The sequence below is a fragment of the Brachypodium distachyon genome, chromosome 2 (assembly GCF_000005505.3).
Source record: "Brachypodium distachyon strain Bd21 chromosome 2, Brachypodium_distachyon_v3.0, whole genome shotgun sequence".
In the NCBI taxonomy this organism is placed as follows: Eukaryota; Viridiplantae; Streptophyta; class Magnoliopsida; order Poales; family Poaceae; genus Brachypodium; species Brachypodium distachyon.
In genome coordinates, this window is record NC_016132.3 from 16,761,682 (window position 1) to 16,780,116 (window position 18,435).

An 18,435-nucleotide genomic window follows, 5' to 3' on the forward strand; every position below is an offset into this window, starting at 1 on the left:
ACTGACATCTGGGTCCTACCGACCGAATGGAGAACACGCCGGGTCTGCAGCTCTCGTACCTTTCCTTCTCGTTCCTTCTCTTGCTGCAGCCCTCCCTGCCCACCTCCCCGGCTTCTCTCCGCCGTTCCCCCCTTCGCATCTGGAGTTCAAAACCCCAAACCCTAGCCGCCGCCGGCGCCCCCCGCGGCCGCAGCAGCCATGAACGCCTTTCGCTTCCTCGGGGACATGACCCACCTCTTCTCGGTCCTCGTCCTCCTCCTCAAGATCTACGCCAACAAGTCCTGCTCAGGTAAGCCTCGCCGCCGCAGCCCCCCCTAGGGAGGGCTTTTTCGGCCCATTTTTCTGGGGGCGCCGCTCACGGATCTGGGCGTGGTGGCGCAGGGGTTTCGAGGAAGACGCAGGAGCTCTACCTGGCGGTGTTCGTGGCGAGGTACCTGGACCTCTTCACGGACTACATCTCGCTCTACAACTCGGTGATGAAGGTCGTATTCATCAGCAGCTCCGCGGCGATCGTCTGGTACATGCGGCGCCACCCGCAGGTCCGGCGCACGTACGACAGGGAGCAGGACACCTTCCGGCACGTCGTCCTCCTCGCCGGTGCCGTTGTGCTCGCGTTGATCTTCAACGAGCGGTTCACCTTCCGCGAGGTGATGTGGTCTGATCTGCCCTGGTCTGGTTTGTTCGTCACATTTTTTGAATTGACTGTGCTATTAGATGTGTGATGGCATGATTAGTTTTGCTAAGCCTATGTGCTCTATGGAGTTTGTGTTTTGTATAATCAGTTTGTACATGCCCCATTTTGTTAGCTAGAAATGTTAAGCGATTGTTTTTAGAAATTTGCTGCTTGTCCTGTGTGACACATGTCATTATGACAATTCAGCTGAATATGTCTACTTGTCTAGTGGCCAATCTCATTTCACTGTTTGATCTGACTCCAAGTGGAACAAACCATTTCTTATGCAGTAATTTGGTGATTTGATGATGGGAACAGACTCTAATGTTTGTCCAATTGCAGATTAATTTCTACTAGTATCACTTAGCATTTCAATCCATTTCACAAAACAGTAGAAAGCTTGAGTATTAACTTTGTTAAGCTGAACGTGCCATAATCAGGACATGTATATGCTAAATAAGCAGGGCATGTATGTACTGCATTTAGAACTTCGAGACTTTAGCCATTGTTTGAACTGCCATCTACTATGTGCATTGATCGACAATTAGTTCTGTTTGGTAAAAAATTAATTTAATCCCTCTGTCTGTATGTTCTCTTGTATGTTACTCCAACTTATGTTATTTCGTAAATGACCACCCTTTTTGGGAAACATTTACGTCTTGTTCTTTTTGCTGGGAGTTTAGTACTTTCTGATCCATAATAATACATTAGTGAAATGTAACCAAACTGTTCTAATAATTCATAAGTGTGGCACCTGAGTCTTCCATAAAATGTTGTCACTATGCAGATATGCTGGGCGTTTTCGATTTACTTGGAGGCAGTGGCGATTATCCCTCAGTTAGTTCTGCTCCAGAGAAGCAGAAATGTGGATAACTTGACTGGACAATATGTTCTCTTTCTCGGGTACGAGTTTTACGCCAAATAGGCGATTCACTTGACGTTCTTATCTTTGATGTTCCTTTTGCAAAAATAAATGCAGCCAATCTTCATCTTCATCTCACGCTTCATATAGTGTTTGTTTTGTGTCGTGTTCATAAAAGATAATTGGTATATGTATATGTGGATCAACTTAAGGTAATACAAGCCTATGTATTCCAAAACCATCATGGGATGAAGGCACAGGTCAATTTTAATAGCTTTTATTTAGGTGTAATTACATATTGTGTACAATTAAATATTGGATTATTCTACAATTCACTGATATTTCAAATTTTAAGTTCTAGGGGAAACATGAGAGATCAAAGGGGGGCATGTTACCTTGGCGATGCATGGGTGGCAGTGTCCAAACATTGTATCCGACATATATAAAATGTATGATATTTATGTAGTTTAGCTGGATCCTGTTTGGGCTGGAAAAAGTTGAGCCCCAGTAGTTTTGATTCTTTCAGCCATGGATATGCAATTTGCTGAGTTCATCCTGGCCAAGAGAAATATGTATTAGTACATCCATACTTGGTAGCACATTCGGGTTGACCTAGGCCAGCCCTGAATCCATAGTTCCGTTTAGTTTAGGCCTAGACATGTTGGTTTATTTAATTTTAGCGTGCATATGATGAACTGTAGCTAGATTGGAATAGGCCTGTGACATTGTGCCAACTTTTTGTTTAAAATCTTGAAATGAATTCTGGACTCGAAACGTTATTTTTCCGCTGTTTGTAGTCAAGCGATACTTGTTTTGTTGCAGGGCGTACCGCGCATTCTACATTTTAAACTGGATTTACCGTTATTTCACGGAGGGTCACCAAAGCAGATGGATCCGTGAGTCCAAAACTTTTTTGAACTTGTTTCACACCTCACACTTTGTCAAAAATCTTGATTACTAATGCTCTGTTTCTTTCAGCTTGGATTGCTGGTTTGGTCCAGACAGGTCTATATGCAGATTTCTTCTACTATTATTTCTTAAGGTAAAATGTTGTTGCCTGATACACATCGCGCATACACACTCGTTGGCCGCTGACAATTTAATGCTGACCATTGCAGTTGGAAGAACAATGTGAAGCTCGAGTTGCCTGCCTGAGCATGCATGGCCATGTCAGAAAAGCTGCACATCGCATGACTCTGGAGTGTTACCGGAATTAGTTGATATTACTGGCTGGAGAAGTGGTGATGTAGTGAGCAGTTGCAATTGATACACTTAAATCTTAACCATGAGAACTCATATTTTGATGGCATGTGGTGCTGCTTCCCCTCTGCATAAGTTATCACATATCTGAAGCTAACAGGTGATGCTGCACAGAAGTAGACTAGTTCCATTTTGTACCTCAGACGGAGACCCGCACCGGAGTTCATATGGTTTGTTGTTTGCTTGCTCTATTTCACTTGCTGTAAACAAACAATGTGATCTCCTGTGGTCTTGCCAGCTTATATGTAATCCAATGCACTTTGAACCATGTGTTTTTTTTGTTGGTCAGTCCAACTGGTGCCGCATGGATAATTCTTGAATTGAACGCCTATGTGCTGAGCCGTTCTCTTTGTTGCCTGGTGACGCAAGTTGTGTCGTTGAGCGCAGTTACGAATCGTCATGCTTTCCGTATTGCTAACCTGATGAAATGAGCTGATATCCGTAGGCTGACGCAGGTCTGCTGCACATACGGTTAGCTGTGCCAACTACATCCGTGGTCCGTACAAGGAAAACAGGTGGACGGGAGCTATCCAATGATGCTGGAAAGGGACTATCCCTGGCCAAATCATACAGCGTTGCGTCCAAACTCCAAACTCGGAACGCTTCACTGAATTGAATCAAGATGCCAGTGGTTCTCTCTGTTAGAAAAAGGGATTGACGTGGTTCTTCCGTCATTCAGCCGGTCAGTCGCCTGAAATTCGTTTGGAAATTGCTGCGGGAGTTCTGAGACCTCCAAGTAAGTAAACTCATGTTAAACTCCCTGGAAAAACGAGCATTTGTTTGTTTAGTGGCGTTCTCCGCTGCGACGAAGGGTTAAAACCAGACGCTACTCCAATCCACGGCTGCAAGCCGTCAGTCACCAACCCCACCTACGAAGTCCACCACGCCCACGATGTGCACCTTGGAGCAGCGGGGCCGCGTCTTCGTGCTCACCCTCACCGGCGACGGCGAGCACCGCCTGGGCCACGCCCTCATTTCCTCGATCCGCTCCGCGCTCGCCTCCGCCGCCGCCGCGGCGGCGGCCCAGGCGGGGCCCGGGGCCTGCCTCGTCACCGTCGGCGAGGGCCGCTTCTTCTCCAACGGCCTCGACATCGGCTGGGCGGGGACCTCCCGCGCGCGGCTCGGGGAGCTCGTCGCCGCGCTCCGCCCCGTGGCCGCCGACCTCCTCGCGCTGCCCATGCCCACCGTCGCCGCCCTCACGGGCCACGCCTCCGCCGCCGGGTTCCTCCTCGCGCTCTGCCACGACTACCGCCTCATGCGCGCCGACCGCGGCGTGCTCTACATGAGCGAGGTCGACATCGGCCTCCCGCTCCCGCCCTACTTCATGGCCGTGCTCCGCGCCAAGATCACCGCCGCGCAAGCGCTCCGCGACGTCGTGCTCCGGGGCAGGAAGCTCAGGGCCCCCGACGCCAAGGAGATGGGCATCGTCGACGCCGTCTGCCCCGGCGCCCCCGAGACGGCGGCCGAGGCCCTCAAGCTCGCCGAGCAGCTCGCCGCCAGGAAGTGGGACGGCGCCGTGTACGCGTCCATAAGGATCTCCATGTACCCTGACGCCTGCAGATCCGTTGGAATTGTCGAGGAGAGCGACGAGGAGAAGGCCAGGACCTTCGCTTCTTCCAAACTCTGACGAGACGAGAGGTCTGTCTCTGCAACCTTTGCATCCCCAGCAGAGTCCTGCTTTTTATGTCTTTGCTGAAATTACTGCACAAGGCACACTCTTCGCAGTCTGAGTAAACACTATGGTTTGATAACGTCAGATGAGAAAACATAGAGTTTGATTTCTGCTGGTTCGGCAGATTGTGCTATTGCGGTACAATATTCACATAGTTTGGATGTATCCTATGCATACGATATGCATGCGCAGTTTGAGCTGCAGTTTTAGTACTTGGCTGTAGTACTCGTATCTGATTGAAGTCCCCGACTTAGCTGATGTCGATAATCTACTGTATCTAATTTTGAATGAACCAGCAGTACAGACGTACATGTACATTTGGGTCTATTCAAGTGTCCTTAGGCTGTCCTTATTGTTTTCAAATACTTCAGTTAGAGATGGAAGGCGACGGTATGTCCTTCTCCATCTGTGAGTAAGGCGGCAGTACCCAAGGTGTTACTTAGTCTGTACTATACTACCGCACACAGCCTTGTAAATTTCGCGATTCAAGTGCACAGAGATTATTTGTCTAGGACGTTGCTTCACTATGTTGTCCTCATGCAGTTGTTTGTCCTGTCCAGACAAATTAATGGTTTGGCTGTTCTAGTGTTCCTTATTTTGAAGAGCCATTACAAATTTCCCCTGTCTACTTGATCATTGCTTCTACATTGGTGAGAATTTGGATAGCAGGCTGTTAGGAAATTCATTAAGATTGCCAACTGATATTTTATTGTCTTTCTTATTAGTTAAATTGGAGTATATGTTTACAATAACCTAAAGAGGGTTGTAGGCTATGACTGCATGCTTGTTGACACAACTGATCTCATGATAGTGGAGTATTTGACAGACTATCACAAAAGTGATCTGTTAACTTCTATACGGAGCTTATCCCATATTGACCTGCAGTTGCATTACTAAATGGATCTTGAGTGCCATATAATTCCGATAAGATGGAGTCTCCATTGTTATGCAAACTTTTTATGATATCTTGTTATTATCATTTATCAACATTCAGAAATCATTTAGTAATAAAAGGTGTTTCTTGCTCCAAGTTGCTCTTGTGTGTAAATTCCCCATCAGCATATGGCCCTGCTACGTGACATTACGCCAACAATTAAACAAGCATATCTGGTTTTGTATAACTCTTGCACACAATCTCTCTTTGAATTTCTGAACCAACCAAGCTTATTTTTGCAGGGTTTCTATGGAGTCGGGGGTATCTTTTCGCATTTTGCATATGTACATTGATCAGCCATTGCTCTGTACGAAGCACCCAACATATATTTATGCAGACCTTGTACTGTTCTTGCCTTGGATGTGGGAAATAAATATTCTGCCTGTGTGTGTCTTGTTGCAATGAGATGCAACTGAATCCACATTTGCTCTTTGGGGTATTGCCTGTTCGAGCATTACCACTGTTGTTGTTCTTGACAACAATTAGAGTAAGGGGTGCCAATACTCGATGGCACAAATGCGGATATAAAGGTAGTGCGTGTACGCCGGTCTTATGGCGAAGGTCGCCGTACACAATTTTTTGAATAGGTTCGGTCGACCCTGCGGGTGCGACTTAATCCTATGTTAGGAAAAACTTCAAGGGGGTTGTTAGCCAAGGGCTTGGGCCGAGCGGATCTTCCCAAGACACCTTTTAGCGAGAGATTCGTGGGGGGCGCCTCATATTTGGACCGAACGCGTCTTTCCAAGTATCGAGGTTAGGATACCCTCGGAACTCTAACGCATCCCCTTCTCTTTCCAGCCCGTGCCAACCAAAGTTAGCTCAGAGCCTTGAAACTAGAGTCCCCTAGAAGACTTCCTCGAGGCCAATCGACTTTCAGTCGAGAGCGGCGCGCAAGAGCGAACCTTAGAGAGAGCACTCTAACCCTCTCCCCTTGAGTTTATTCAAGTGAGAGTGAATGGTACATGCCCCCATGGGGTATTTATAGCCTAGGGGTCATGACAAAAGACCATGGCTACCCTTGAGTGAAAGAGAAAAGTGTGGGCAAAATGGTAAAAGTAGCTCCTTTGGTCAATACCTTTTGTGTGCACCGTGAGGGGGAAGTGAGGGATGGTCCATGGTCCACCATGGACCAAAAGCCTCACCCCACACCTTTCTTGCCCCCTACTCTAAATCATTTGACCCTTTAACCATGGCATGAGAGGATTGACTTGTTGACTTGTCCTCCTTTGTCACGTAGGATTGATCGCGCCACGTGGGCGTCTTGACTCGTGCTTGGAAAACGTTGACTTGGTCGTCGCCACGTAGGATTTACGGCCCGGCCCATATAAAGATTTTATTTTACTACCACCATGCATGTTTGGATATGGGGAGATGGATTCAAATATAGGTTTACCTTATGCAACCTACCTCATCAAAACAATCCTAAGGGCTCATTCGGTTCAAAAGAAAGCAAAACATAGGAAAAGAGCAAACCATATGATTGTTTTAGGGTGGCGCTTGCCATTCTAAGGAATGGTCCAACTTCATTCCTACGATAAAAAAGAGGTTGGACCTAATGTTCATTTTCCTCCAAAACCGAAGGAATCCAGTGAGAATCCTAAAGAATCAATTTGCTTGTTTCCTACGAAACAAATGCATCTACATTGCATTTTCCTAAGGAATCTGTCGCACCAGTGGCACCCGGGGTGCCACCGCTACACGAGGCGGGTCGCCTCGCCTGCTTCCCGGAAGGGTCACACCCCGGGCGGCAGTATACAAGCCGCCCGGCAAGCTACCAGCCCGGCAGCGCTACCGGGGCTTCGGGGGAGAATTCCCTCCTCGGCACGTCCCGGGAAGGTACTTGTCGACAGGGGCGCTCCCGGGCGCAGGTTTCCGCCGCGAGGGCGGGGCCGAGTAAGCAGGACTGCGGCGCCACGTGGGCGCGCGGCGGGCGCCCCGCATGCAGGGTTTGCCAGGACGAGGAGTATAGCGCAAGACGCATTTAATGAGCCGACAAGAGGGGGGTTACCCGTCTAGTCAGGCAAACAGTGGCTGCCCGGAGCTATTTTTAGGCCTTAGACCCCTAGCTACAAGGCTGATATTCCTGCATGTATGCCAGCGCACCGAGGAGGAGATGCCCAAGCTCCCTGCTCGCCACTTGTAATCCGTGCACCGTGGCACCTATGATATCCCTTTGGCTATAAAAGGAGGATCCCCGCCAATGGTCAAGGGGGTTGTTAGGTTCGGTTTTTCGTTGGACTCAGTCACAGTTCACTCTAGTCCTGGCCCAGAGTAGCAAGGAGCATTTAGCCCAAAAGAGAGCACCCGGGGACCCTTCCCCGGCAACTTGTAAACACTCAATCTTTCGATAATACGAACTCAGACAAGCAGGACGTAGGGTTTACACTTCCGGGTGGCCCGAACCTGGGTAAAGCGTGCGTGCATGTGTTCATAGCGTTTTTGCAGGTCACGCATCGGCCCCGCTGGCGATCGCCAAAGCGACCCTCGTCGCTCTCTGCCGAACCTAAAAAGGGGGTGCCCGCACACCCCCAGTGTCAAAGCCCCATGCTGCGACATCCAGCGCGCTAGGTAGGGGGCGCGTGAGGAGCGCTCGCTGGTGACCGCCGGCGGCGACGTCTACCCCAACATCGGCCTCGTCTTCCTCGACGACAGAGCCAACCACCATGCCTCCCAAGCGGGCTGGTGACCCTCGGATCGATCCGCGTGAAGCCCCAGCAGCACACACGCGATCACACGACGTGCAGCCCACGTCTCGGGTTCAGGAAAATCCTGAACCCTCACGAGCGCAGCAATCGCAGCTGCCAGCCCCCCCTCCTCGGCCGTCGGCAGACAACCGGCTGAGGGGGCCGGCGGCTCCCAGTGCTGGGGCTAGTTGCGCGAGCGGCCACGGTGCCGCCCGCGCCGGCCAGCGAGTCGAATCGCGGGCCGAAGACGCACAGCGTCGGCTGCGCCACGAGCACACCGCGTCGCGAGCGACGCCGACGGGGTCGCACCCCACGCACCTGGGTGCGCCCGAGGATAGGGCGGAGGGTAGCAGGTCGGAGTATCGGGTTCCCCCAGCCCAAACCCTGACGGAAGCCATCATGGCGCGGGTCATGGTGTGGTGCGAGCCGCAGCAGGGCACGCCGGCACACGAGGCATGGAGCGCGGAGCTGGATGCGCTCCTCGCGCTCGCCGCCCAACAGCCACAGGGCGAAGGCGGCCCGACAGGCCCAGGCCGCGGGCAGAACCCGGGGCGCGGAGACGTGCCCCGCTCCTCGTGACAAGGGGAAAACCCTCCCCCGCAGGGAGGCTCGGGAGGCGGGGACCCGGAGGGGTCCTCGGACTCATCACCCACCGTCACGCGAGGTGATGCGCGCGGGATCTTGAATGCCCGCCAGCAGGAGGATCTGCGTCGGCGCTTCGAGCGCCGGCGCCGGCGCGAGGTAGAGCGCCAACGCCCGCAAGAACAGGAGGATGCTCCTATGGGCCCCGAGGATGGCTGCACTGCATTCACGCGCGAACTGCGGCGGGTGACATGGCCCCGCAAGTTTCGAGCGCCCGCGCTCGGTACGTACGATGAGACCGTGAATCCCAAGGATTTCCTCCTGACCTACACGTTGGGGATGCATGCCATCGGCGCCGACGACAAGGTCAGAGCCAGCGGGTTCCCGATGGTTCTGAAAGGATCAGCGAGAACCTGGCTGCTCCACCTGCCTGCTGGGTCCATCGCACCTTGGGCGGACCTGCACGAGCAGTTTGTGAGCGCGTTCCAAGGTGGCTACAAGCGTCCGGGAACCATGGCGGAGCTGCACACCGTGGTGCAGAAGCCGAGGGAGACGTTGCGGAGCTTCGTCAACCGCTTCTCTAACTTCTCCTACTCCATCCCGAAGGCGGAGGCTGCCGTCATCGTCAACACCTTCGCCATCAACGTCCGCGACCCCAAGATGCGCGAGAAGTTGAGCACGCATCGGGTCCGGACGACGCAGGATCTGTACGCCCTGGCGCACAAGTGTGCCATGGCCGAGGAAGGGCGCTTAGCGCCCGAACTTGCAGCTAAAGCTGCCGCGAGCCCAGGAGAGGGTTCGCAGAAGAAGAGTTCCCGCAAGCGCAGCCGGAAGTAAGTTCTCGCTGCGTAGTCGGGGGCTACCGTGAGGCCCGGGAACAGGCGTTGCCGGCCCCCGTCCGGGGGCTACTGTCGCACCAGTGGCACCCGGGGTGCCACCGCTGCACGACGCGCGGGTCGCCTCGCCTGCTTCCCGGAAGGGTCACACCCGCGCGGCAGTATTCAAGCCGCCCGGCAAGCTACCAGCCCGGCAACGCTAGCGGGGCTTCGGGGGAGAATTCCCTCCTGGGCACGTCCCGGGAAGGTACTTGCCGGGAGGGGCGCTCCCGGGCGCAGGTTTCCACCGCGAGGGCGGGGCCGAGTAAGCAGGACTGCGGCGCCACGTGGGCGTGCGGCGGGCGCCCCGCGCGCAGGGTTCACTAGGACGAGGAGTATAGCGCAAGACGCATTTAATGAGCCGACAAGAGGGGGGGTTATCCGTATAGTCAGGCAAACAGTGGTTGCCCAGAGCTAGTTTTTAGGCCTTAAACCCCTAGCTACAAGGCTAGTATTCCTGCATGTATGCCAGCGCACCGAGGAGGAGCTGCCCAAGCTCCCTGCTCGTCACTTGTAATCCATGCACCGTGGCACCTATGGTATCTCCTTGGCTATAAGAGGAGGACCCCCGTCAACGGTCAAAGGGGTTGGATGGTTGGGTAATAGCATGGTTGACTAGTTGGTTCGCTGACCAACTGGTACTACTTCACTAGCGGTTGCCCCGAAGTAGCAAGGAGCACTTAGCCAAAAAGAGAGCACCCGAGGACCCTCCCCCGGCAACTTGTAAACACTCAATTTTTCGATAATACGAGCTTAGACAAGCAGGACGTATGGTTTTACACCTCCGGGTGGCCCGAACCTGGGTAAAACGTGCGTGCATGTGTTCATAGCGTTTTCGCAGTCCACGCATCGGCCCCGCCGGCGATCGCTGGAGCGATCCCCGTCGCCCTCTGCTGAACCTAAAAAAGGGGTGCCCGCACACCCTCGGTGTCAAAGCCCCGTGCTGCGACAGAATCCTCAATCCTTTGGATTTCCTTTGAAAATCCCATGAAACGAATGAGGCCTAAAGGTTCTACCGCATTCCTGTTTGGATGATGCGCAAATGTATAATATGCAGAAAAGTAGTTTAAATCACGTCCTGCCTGACAAAGCAACCGTATGATAAGTATATCGTCTTTATTTTTGCGGTATTTTTCGACTTAGATGTTCGATGGATCTATTCGATGGTCATCTAAACAAGGGCTTACACACAATCTGAAGGCCTTTAGATTCAGGCTTACTATAGGATTTGAAATTAAAATAATAGGAAAAATAGATGATGGGAATATCATGCACATTTCAGTATTTGTGAATTTTTCATGACGTCTCGCCTAATGCTAAGATTTCTTAGGAATGAAGTCAATTTAGACATAATCGTCAGGATTCTAGCATTTCTGTTCCATGAAACAAATACTACTATTAGAAAAAATTCATAAGGTTTGAAATTATGTAACGAAATCATGTAGAAATCCTACAAACCAAATGATCTCTCAGATGATAGGAAAAAAACATAGCAATAGAAAAAACACAACATTGCAGAATCATGTATAGTTGAATCCCAAATTATTGTAGTTGAATCAAAGTTTGTCTGATTGAACACGATAAAAGAAAATGAATTTTAACAAGAGGTTGAAGTGGATGAAATTGAAAATGAGTCCTTAGATAATTTCCATGGAATTCAATCCCACAAATCAAACAGCCCATGCCAGAAAAAAAAATTCATAAGGATGCAAAGCCTCCAAGATTCCATTAAAAAATCGTTTGAACCAAAGAGGCCCTCGGAGAATTTTAAAAACCGAAAGAATAGGAAAACCCTAGTATTGCAATGCCATGCCATGTCCACGGCTCCATGTGAGTCATACATGATTAATTTTGTACCAAGTTTGTCTAATTTATGATCTATGAACTTAATAATCTGAATACTCTAGTTTTCAGGGACGAGCCTAGGCCTCAAGTTAGGGGTATTGCAGTCTCGATTCAGTCCAAACAAAGCAGAGAATGACCATGTTTTTGGTCGAATAATTCAACACCTCTTAGCCCAAGATTTAACCCTCAGAAACAATCCATTTTCATGAAAAGCTTTTGCAATTCTCTACCATTATACCGAGTATTTTGATAATACTAGCCAAATGCCCGTGCTCTGCTACGGAATTAAGAATTTTGTGTTATGTATGAGTTGTTTAAATATGTGTAGCTCATAATTTTAAAATTTTCTGATAAATAAAAATTATGTCAAAATATTATTTTAAAAAATACAATTATCTTGAAAACCATGAAAACCAATCAATCATTTGTTAAGAGATCGTGATATGTATAGAGTGAGTGACAATTAGATGATTTCGTAGCCATTAAAGGATAGTCTTGTTGGAGTGAACTCGCGATCACCAACTCAGAACTTTATATTTTGAGGAGATGATGAGATAATATTTCTGAATTTAACTATCTGAAGGCTTTCACTTTGGTCCAAAACTTCCACATTTCTTCGCCGTAACTTTTTGCCGAAATGGCAATGTTGGTGGAGAAGGTTTGTTTGGTCATCGGAACCAAGGAAGAAGAGGCTGACCGAAAGTTGTGCGCCACGCGCACGTCCGCGGCATAGACATGCCCGGCGAGGATTATTATACTGTGAGATCAGATAAGAATCTTCCAAACTGTACCACGTCATCGCGTACACGGACTCACGGAGCCGGGAGGCCCTCATTCCACGGCTGGGCGGCGATCGACTCGACAGCTCACCGCTGCTAAACGAAATCAAAGCACGAAAAGGACACGCGAGAACGAAAAGCAAACCGCAAAGGGAAAATCCTCGTCTCGTCTCGTCTCGCTCGCTCGTGCCGGCCTGCATCCCTTCTTCCTCCCCACGTTCTTCCAACGGGGCGATCGTCCGCGGGGACCCTGAGCCGGGAGGAGGTCGCCACGGCGGGAAGGGCAGCAGCAGCAGCCTAGCCCCCGGATGGGCGACGACAAGTCTGCGCTGAGCCTGAGCCCCATGGGCAGCCGCGACCGCGACCGGGAGCTCCTTATCCCCGTCTCCGGCGGCGGCGGCGGCGGGGGCTCGTCCCCTCGCGACGGCGACGAGGGGATGGACAGGGCCGCCTCCGCCTCCGCCGCGCTCTCTTCCTCCGGCCGCGAGGTTCCCCAATCGCCACAGCACTCTCCCCTTGCTCCTCGGCCCCCTAGGGTTTTCTCTGGCATCCAGCTGCAGTTTTCGTTCTGTATGTAGTTCGGCTAATTTCAAATTGCTGTTTGTCCCACAGCCTGTTGTATATTCTGCTTAATCGTGGGGGGAGCAGGTTTGGAATAGCAGCTTATATGTTTTGGGGATGCATGAATGTTGCGGTTTGTACTTTGTAGGCCTAGTACGTTCCTAGACGAGTGTCTGATTCTCGCAGCCCACTATTGGATGATTGGTCAAATTAGTGACGACTCACTGTTTTGGTGCATTCGGTGTAACATTAGCATCTGGTTAGCCATGAAAATTGGGAAGAAATTGCTCCATTTGGTTTCTGTAAGAATTCGGATGATATCATCTGAACAGAAGGCAGGATAGGATACATAAATGTTTGCTTCTGTTAGAAACTCAAGTAGTTCCTAATCTGCCGTGCTGGCAGAAAATTCGAACCAGTCATTATTTGACAAAGATGAAAGTAGAATGCTCATATTCTTTATTCTTATTCACTCATGCCTTTTCCTTTTATATACTTCACTTGTACAAAACGTTTGCTCCTGATATTTGGCAGCTGTGTTTGTATTTCTGACTCTAGAACAACACAGTATTGAAATTTTCGCTTTCTCTTTTCTGCAATACAGGCTTTCCATAAGGTGGTCCGCAGCTGGGCCTCAAAGAAGTTCATGACTGGCTGGTAAGTATTTCCTTGTGCCAAATAAATCCTGATGTACACATTGCAGTATGCGTTGAGGATCGGTGGTGTGCACTGAAGATGTCGAATTAATGGACGGTAGAGCTATAGGATCCGCTAGAATTTACCTTCAGTGCTTTTTTTACGCAGTAGGAAATAATTTGGGCAGGTTATGTCATAAGCTAATTACTACAGACAGCGTCTCAGTGTTATGTCTGCCCTTTGTTTCTGGGCCTTACTTCTTAATTTTAAAAGAATCAGCTTATAGATTGTTGGAACGTCAAGAAGTTTTTGATGTGAAGAATTTACAACTTTTCACTTTCCTGATAGCTTCATTGTGGTTATCCAACAACTTAAATGGAAGCATGAATTGATTCAAGCAAGAAATAGAAGAATAGTTCCGTGTTGCCCCTAGGGGAAGAATCCTTCCACTAAACCCTAGTACGCAACAAGAAATGTGTTACCAAACAATAGCATGATGCCTAAAGCCGGCCCAGAAGTACCATTGCAGTCCTTTGTATTTTCGGTCAGTTTCAGAGTTCAGACAAGCATGTTTCTCCACTGTGGAAATAGAATTCCATATACATCAGTGCAAAATTCATATAAGTATTTAGTGTGTAAATCACAGGAACAGGCTAGCATTTGATAATGGTTGGTGCACATACTCACTGGTTATTGCAAGTACAAACAATAGCAAGATTTACTATGTGCAGGCAGTACTTGTAATGCCTAAACACACCAAAAATGCTGATATTGTTTTGCTGTCTTTTTCTTTTTCCGGGACCCCAGCGTAATTCTCTTCCCCATAGCAATAACATTCTACTTTACCTGGTGGTTCATTCATTTTGTTGATGGATTCTTCTCTCCAATCTATGCACAACTGGGAATCAACATTTTTGGTATGCGAAATATTTCACTTGTTTTTGTTTTGAAATAACATTTTCTATTTCACTCCTAAGAAGGATGCTTATTGCCTATCCAACTTATTTCCGTACTTTGTAAATATTTTAATCTCCAGGTCTTGGCTTCATTACTTCGGTTACTTTCATATTTTTCGTTGGAGTCTTCATGTCATCTTGGGTTGGAGCATCTGTTCTTAGCCTTGGTGAATGGATTATTAAGCGCATGCCACTTGTGCGCCATATCTACAATGCATCCAAGCAAATAAGTGCTGCAATATCGCCTGGTAAATTCATTGTCATACTGATATGCGATCTGAAAAGTAGCTTAGGGGCCAAACAAATTGTGTTTGTACAGATCAGAACAAGCAGGCGTTCAAGGAAGCAGTCATCATAAGACATCCTCGTGTTGGGGAATATGCATTTGGATTCATCACCTCATCAGTCTCTCTTCAGGTTTACAGGACTCTTCACTATGATTGGTGTACATAGTTTATGCTTAATGCTATTATTGTACACATCCATTGCAGTTATGATACCTTAAAATCGTATTTGTAGTCACTGGCTTGAATCCTTGCATGGTTGAAAGTTGAAATTAGCAGGATAGAAACGAACAAATGATTAGATGCAATTATTTAACCATACTTTTGTTTCTTCTGAGTTAGTGATTAGCATACAGTTTGGCCCCATCTGAATATTTGTCCCATCATTATGTTGTAACAGAGCTACTCTGGTCAAGAGGAACTTTACTGTGTCTATGTGCCGACCAATCATCTTTATATTGGTGACATCTTCATGGTGAACTCAAAGGATGTCATAAGACCAAATCTTTCTGTGCGTGAAGGCATAGGTAATTCACAAACGCTCCTCTCTGTATCTCAATTGATAATTTGCTTCATAACATGGTGATGCACGCTTTAACTTTGCCAGAAGAGACTGACATATTTGCACACTGTTCTGCAGAGATTGTTGTATCTGGTGGCATGTCAATGCCCCAACTTTTGTCAACCCTCGATCCGCATACAATCCACTCAGACCGCAGTGGAGCAAGCAGAAGCTGAAACGAGCTCGTGTCAGACCTGTTCTACCGTTAACAGCAAGTAAAATTCTCGCAGAATACAACAGTACAGCGAACTAGATCCTGAGCACAATGTATTAGTAGTTTGTCACGCTCGAGGATCACAAGGATCTGTAATTAAGTAGAAGTAGGTGACTCACACGTGTTCTACATCCAATGGGGTTTGTATCATGGCTTGTACCTTACCTTGTACTGCTCGCCTTAGGCGAGGGAAGATGCTTCCTTAGTTACACCTGTAATTCCTAACTGTTTGTCTGAGAGTTCTTAGTGCCACTTGTTTTCAGGTTCCAACAATGTGTCTTTATGCTGAATTATCCTTCTTTCAGTGCCTTGCTTGAGACTTCAGCATTGTTTTGTTCTCTTGTTCTTGTATCCGTCGGTGCTACATGTGGATTATTTCACCATGCCTAATTTTGTTATGGTCTCAGTTTTACGGAGAAATCTGAATATCTGTTGATTGATGATGCGCGAAACGTACTTTCTTATGTCAAAACTGTTGTTTTTATCTCCTCTTTCGAACTCCCTTTGGGGTGAACACACCCGCTTGTTGGCTCTTGTGTAATCCGCTTGTGGAGCACACTGATGTAACCCATATCTGAGTAATGCAATCTCCCTTTTTGCAAAAGAAAAAGTGGTGATAATAAAACGGGAGCTGTAGAGTTGCACTGCAGATTTTTCTTTTCTTTTAGAGGAGTACTGAGGAAATTTGGACAAACGCTGAGAGCCTGAGACTTCCGTTTTCGAGGGAGAACACATTCTGTTTTTTCTTTTTGAGAAAAGGGAGAACACATTGTGCATTTTCTTTTTAGAATAACACATTGTGCATTTGTGCTGAGCCAAAACAAGAGATGGGCCTGTGGGCTGAGCACACTGGACCGAACGCATCTAGAGAGCCCACCCGCCAGCGACTGCGTCAATACGATGATTGGACGGCTACGATGTCCTGGGTCGAGAGGATCCGATAACCACAGAGGCGCCGCCCCTGTAAAACCCTAACATCCGAGGGGCCCTATATATATAACCACCACCAGCCTTGGAGATCCTCAACCACGCCGCCATCTCCCAGCAACGGAGGTGCTTCATCCAAGCGCCGACTACGAGTTCCTCCTCCACATCACGATTTCTCTCAATATTACGCGTTCCTCACTTCCTCCTCGCAGATCTCGTTTCTCTCAATATTGCTGTTCTTCTGATTTGATGGTTCGATTCATTTGGGGATTTGGTTCTTCATGGGTTTTGAGGACGGTGACGATTGATATTTGGTCTCGTTCGTCGTAACTGGCATCTTGCCTTGCCGACCATTCTGCTATATCACCACCCATATTCCGAGTCCTCTTTTCCTCAACAAAAACCTTCTCCCCTTCAATAGATCCATCTCCTGGTATATTTTCTCTAGATTTATTACTTGTTTTCTGTGTCTTCAGTTTCGTTTCTCGGTGGCCTATGATTTTACTAAATTATAGACAAGCATATGTCTGAATTCATTCATGTGGAACAATCTAATCTTCTCTATGAGGCCTGATCTACTGCTGATCTATTCTTATCTGCCTTCTTGATATCCAGATCTCATCTTTTGTCATCCTTTTTATTTCTGTTGAAACTTGCTTTCGTGAGGTCGATGATGATTAGTGTGAACCTTTCTCAATGAAATCCTTTTGTGATTACACACATACTGCCTTCCTTCTGAGGCTTCACGATTCCGAAGCTTTTATTGATTTTCTTATCTGTTTTGACTTGCCGGGTTCTCCACCGCAAATTGTTGTCAAGGTCGGGTGATGATTACAAGTGCATAGTTCATATGATCAACCCGTGATTACTTGAACAAAAATAGTCTTTCGCTCCTATCTGACGACCTACATTACAGCTCTTTTTTAGGTTGCTTCTGCGGTTCTTTCTGCGTTTTCCTATTTTTCTGAATCTTTGGTATCTTCCCTTTAAATGTGACAGTTAGATTAGATAGATGTGGAGCACTTTAATGATGCAGAGCCAACGATTGAGGACGGTGAAGATTGATATTTGGTCTCGTTCGTCGTAACTGGCATTTATATGCCTTGCCGACCACTCTGATATATCACCACCCATACTCCGAGTCCTCCCATGAGTTGTCTTTTCATTCTGTTTTGCTGCTTGTAGTTTCGTTTTGATACAATAGGTGTTCCCTGGCCGATGATTAAACTAAATTATAGACAAGCATATGTCTCAATTCTTCATGTGGAAACATCATCATTAATGAGGTCTCATCTAATTTTGTTTGAACGTGCATCTAACTAAGCGTAAAGCGTATGTTACACGTATCTTTTCCGAGCTAATTTTTCTTTACGGTCGGGTGATGATCACAAGTGCATAGTTCAAATGATTAATCTGTGATTACTTGAACAAATAGTCTTTCGCTACTTACTGACGGCCTATTCTACTGAAATGTAGCGCGGAAGTTGCACATGCCTTCGTGAAACTGCGCTGTTTATTTTTTTCTGATTCCATTCTGTTTTCAATTGTTGTCTATGACGCACTGTTGGAGACAAATTTCGATCTCAGAAGACAGGACTGAGGAAAAGCTGGAATACAATCCTGCAATGCTTCGGAAAACATGTTCTTCATTGTTTTTGATTATATTGAGAATCACTTCATGAATTCAACAAAAAAGTTTAAAAACGCTCACACATGATTTTTCAAGTGTGGTGTAGGTAGAGAACAGAAGATTTCATTTGAGTATTTATCACTTTCTATTTACACGGGATATAAAAATAAGACATCTGCAAAAAAAGATCAGAGTATAGTCTATTAAAATAAATAAATAATGATAGTTATTAGTTAGGAGTTTCCGTTCATGATGGAGATCAGAGTATACTACGTTTTGTTGAAACAAAGTGGAGTGAATTGCATTTTCAGGCCTTCAATTGAATTTAACAAGGATGCGCCTGCTTTGAGTGCAGAATAAGATACGGAGTATGGAATGGTAGTTCACTTTTGAATTCAAGTCACTTCCTGTATGCAAATGATGTTCGTTGAGCATGAGGCTATCGAAGTCGAGATTCATGATCCTCCAACTGAAATAACAGGTTCTGATGTTTATAACA

At 47.6% G+C, this 18,435-nt stretch overlaps 3 protein-coding genes and 5 non-coding genes across 8 annotated transcripts; all 8 read left to right on the top strand.

The window, feature by feature from the left end:
- The first annotated feature begins 47 nt into the window (after positions 1 to 47).
- On the top strand, positions 48 to 3,126 carry LOC100842129 (ER lumen protein-retaining receptor A). Its single transcript, XM_003568000.4, has 6 exons — positions 48 to 289; positions 382 to 647; positions 1,461 to 1,576; positions 2,358 to 2,431; positions 2,514 to 2,577; positions 2,654 to 3,126. The coding sequence occupies exons 1-6, from the start codon at positions 199 to 201 to the stop codon at positions 2,688 to 2,690; spliced, it is 648 nt and encodes a 215-aa protein (XP_003568048.1). The 5' UTR covers positions 48 to 198; the 3' UTR covers positions 2,691 to 3,126.
- Positions 3,127 to 3,389: 263 nt separating this feature from the next.
- Positions 3,390 to 5,808, top strand: LOC100842438 (enoyl-CoA delta isomerase 2, peroxisomal). Its single transcript, XM_003568001.4, has 2 exons — positions 3,390 to 4,433; positions 5,644 to 5,808. Exon 1 carries the CDS (start codon positions 3,688 to 3,690, stop codon positions 4,420 to 4,422), a length of 735 nt encoding a protein of 244 aa, XP_003568049.1. The 5' UTR covers positions 3,390 to 3,687; the 3' UTR covers positions 4,423 to 4,433; positions 5,644 to 5,808.
- Positions 5,809 to 12,242: 6,434 nt separating this feature from the next.
- Positions 12,243 to 15,686, top strand: LOC100842745 (protein LIKE COV 1). Its single transcript, XM_003568002.4, has 7 exons — positions 12,243 to 12,654; positions 13,332 to 13,384; positions 14,171 to 14,280; positions 14,400 to 14,567; positions 14,639 to 14,736; positions 15,004 to 15,130; positions 15,244 to 15,686. The coding sequence occupies exons 1-7, from the start codon at positions 12,475 to 12,477 to the stop codon at positions 15,339 to 15,341; spliced, it is 834 nt and encodes a 277-aa protein (XP_003568050.1). The 5' UTR covers positions 12,243 to 12,474; the 3' UTR covers positions 15,342 to 15,686.
- Positions 15,687 to 16,598: 912 nt separating this feature from the next.
- On the top strand, positions 16,599 to 16,691 carry LOC112271265. The gene has a single exon (XR_002964251.1). It is a non-coding gene; the product is annotated as a small nucleolar RNA Z43 (small nucleolar RNA).
- A 280-nt stretch (positions 16,692 to 16,971) lies between these two features.
- On the top strand, positions 16,972 to 17,049 carry LOC112271205. The gene has a single exon (XR_002964199.1). It is a non-coding gene; the product is annotated as a small nucleolar RNA U83 (small nucleolar RNA).
- A 72-nt stretch (positions 17,050 to 17,121) lies between these two features.
- LOC112271250 lies at positions 17,122 to 17,215 on the top strand. Its single transcript, XR_002964242.1, has one exon. It is a non-coding gene; the product is annotated as a small nucleolar RNA snR60/Z15/Z230/Z193/J17 (small nucleolar RNA).
- Positions 17,216 to 17,355: 140 nt separating this feature from the next.
- Positions 17,356 to 17,451, top strand: LOC112271266. The gene has a single exon (XR_002964252.1). It is a non-coding gene; the product is annotated as a small nucleolar RNA Z43 (small nucleolar RNA).
- A 224-nt stretch (positions 17,452 to 17,675) lies between these two features.
- Positions 17,676 to 17,767, top strand: LOC112271251. Its single transcript, XR_002964243.1, has one exon. It is a non-coding gene; the product is annotated as a small nucleolar RNA snR60/Z15/Z230/Z193/J17 (small nucleolar RNA).
- Positions 17,768 to 18,435: the final 668 nt, after the last annotated feature.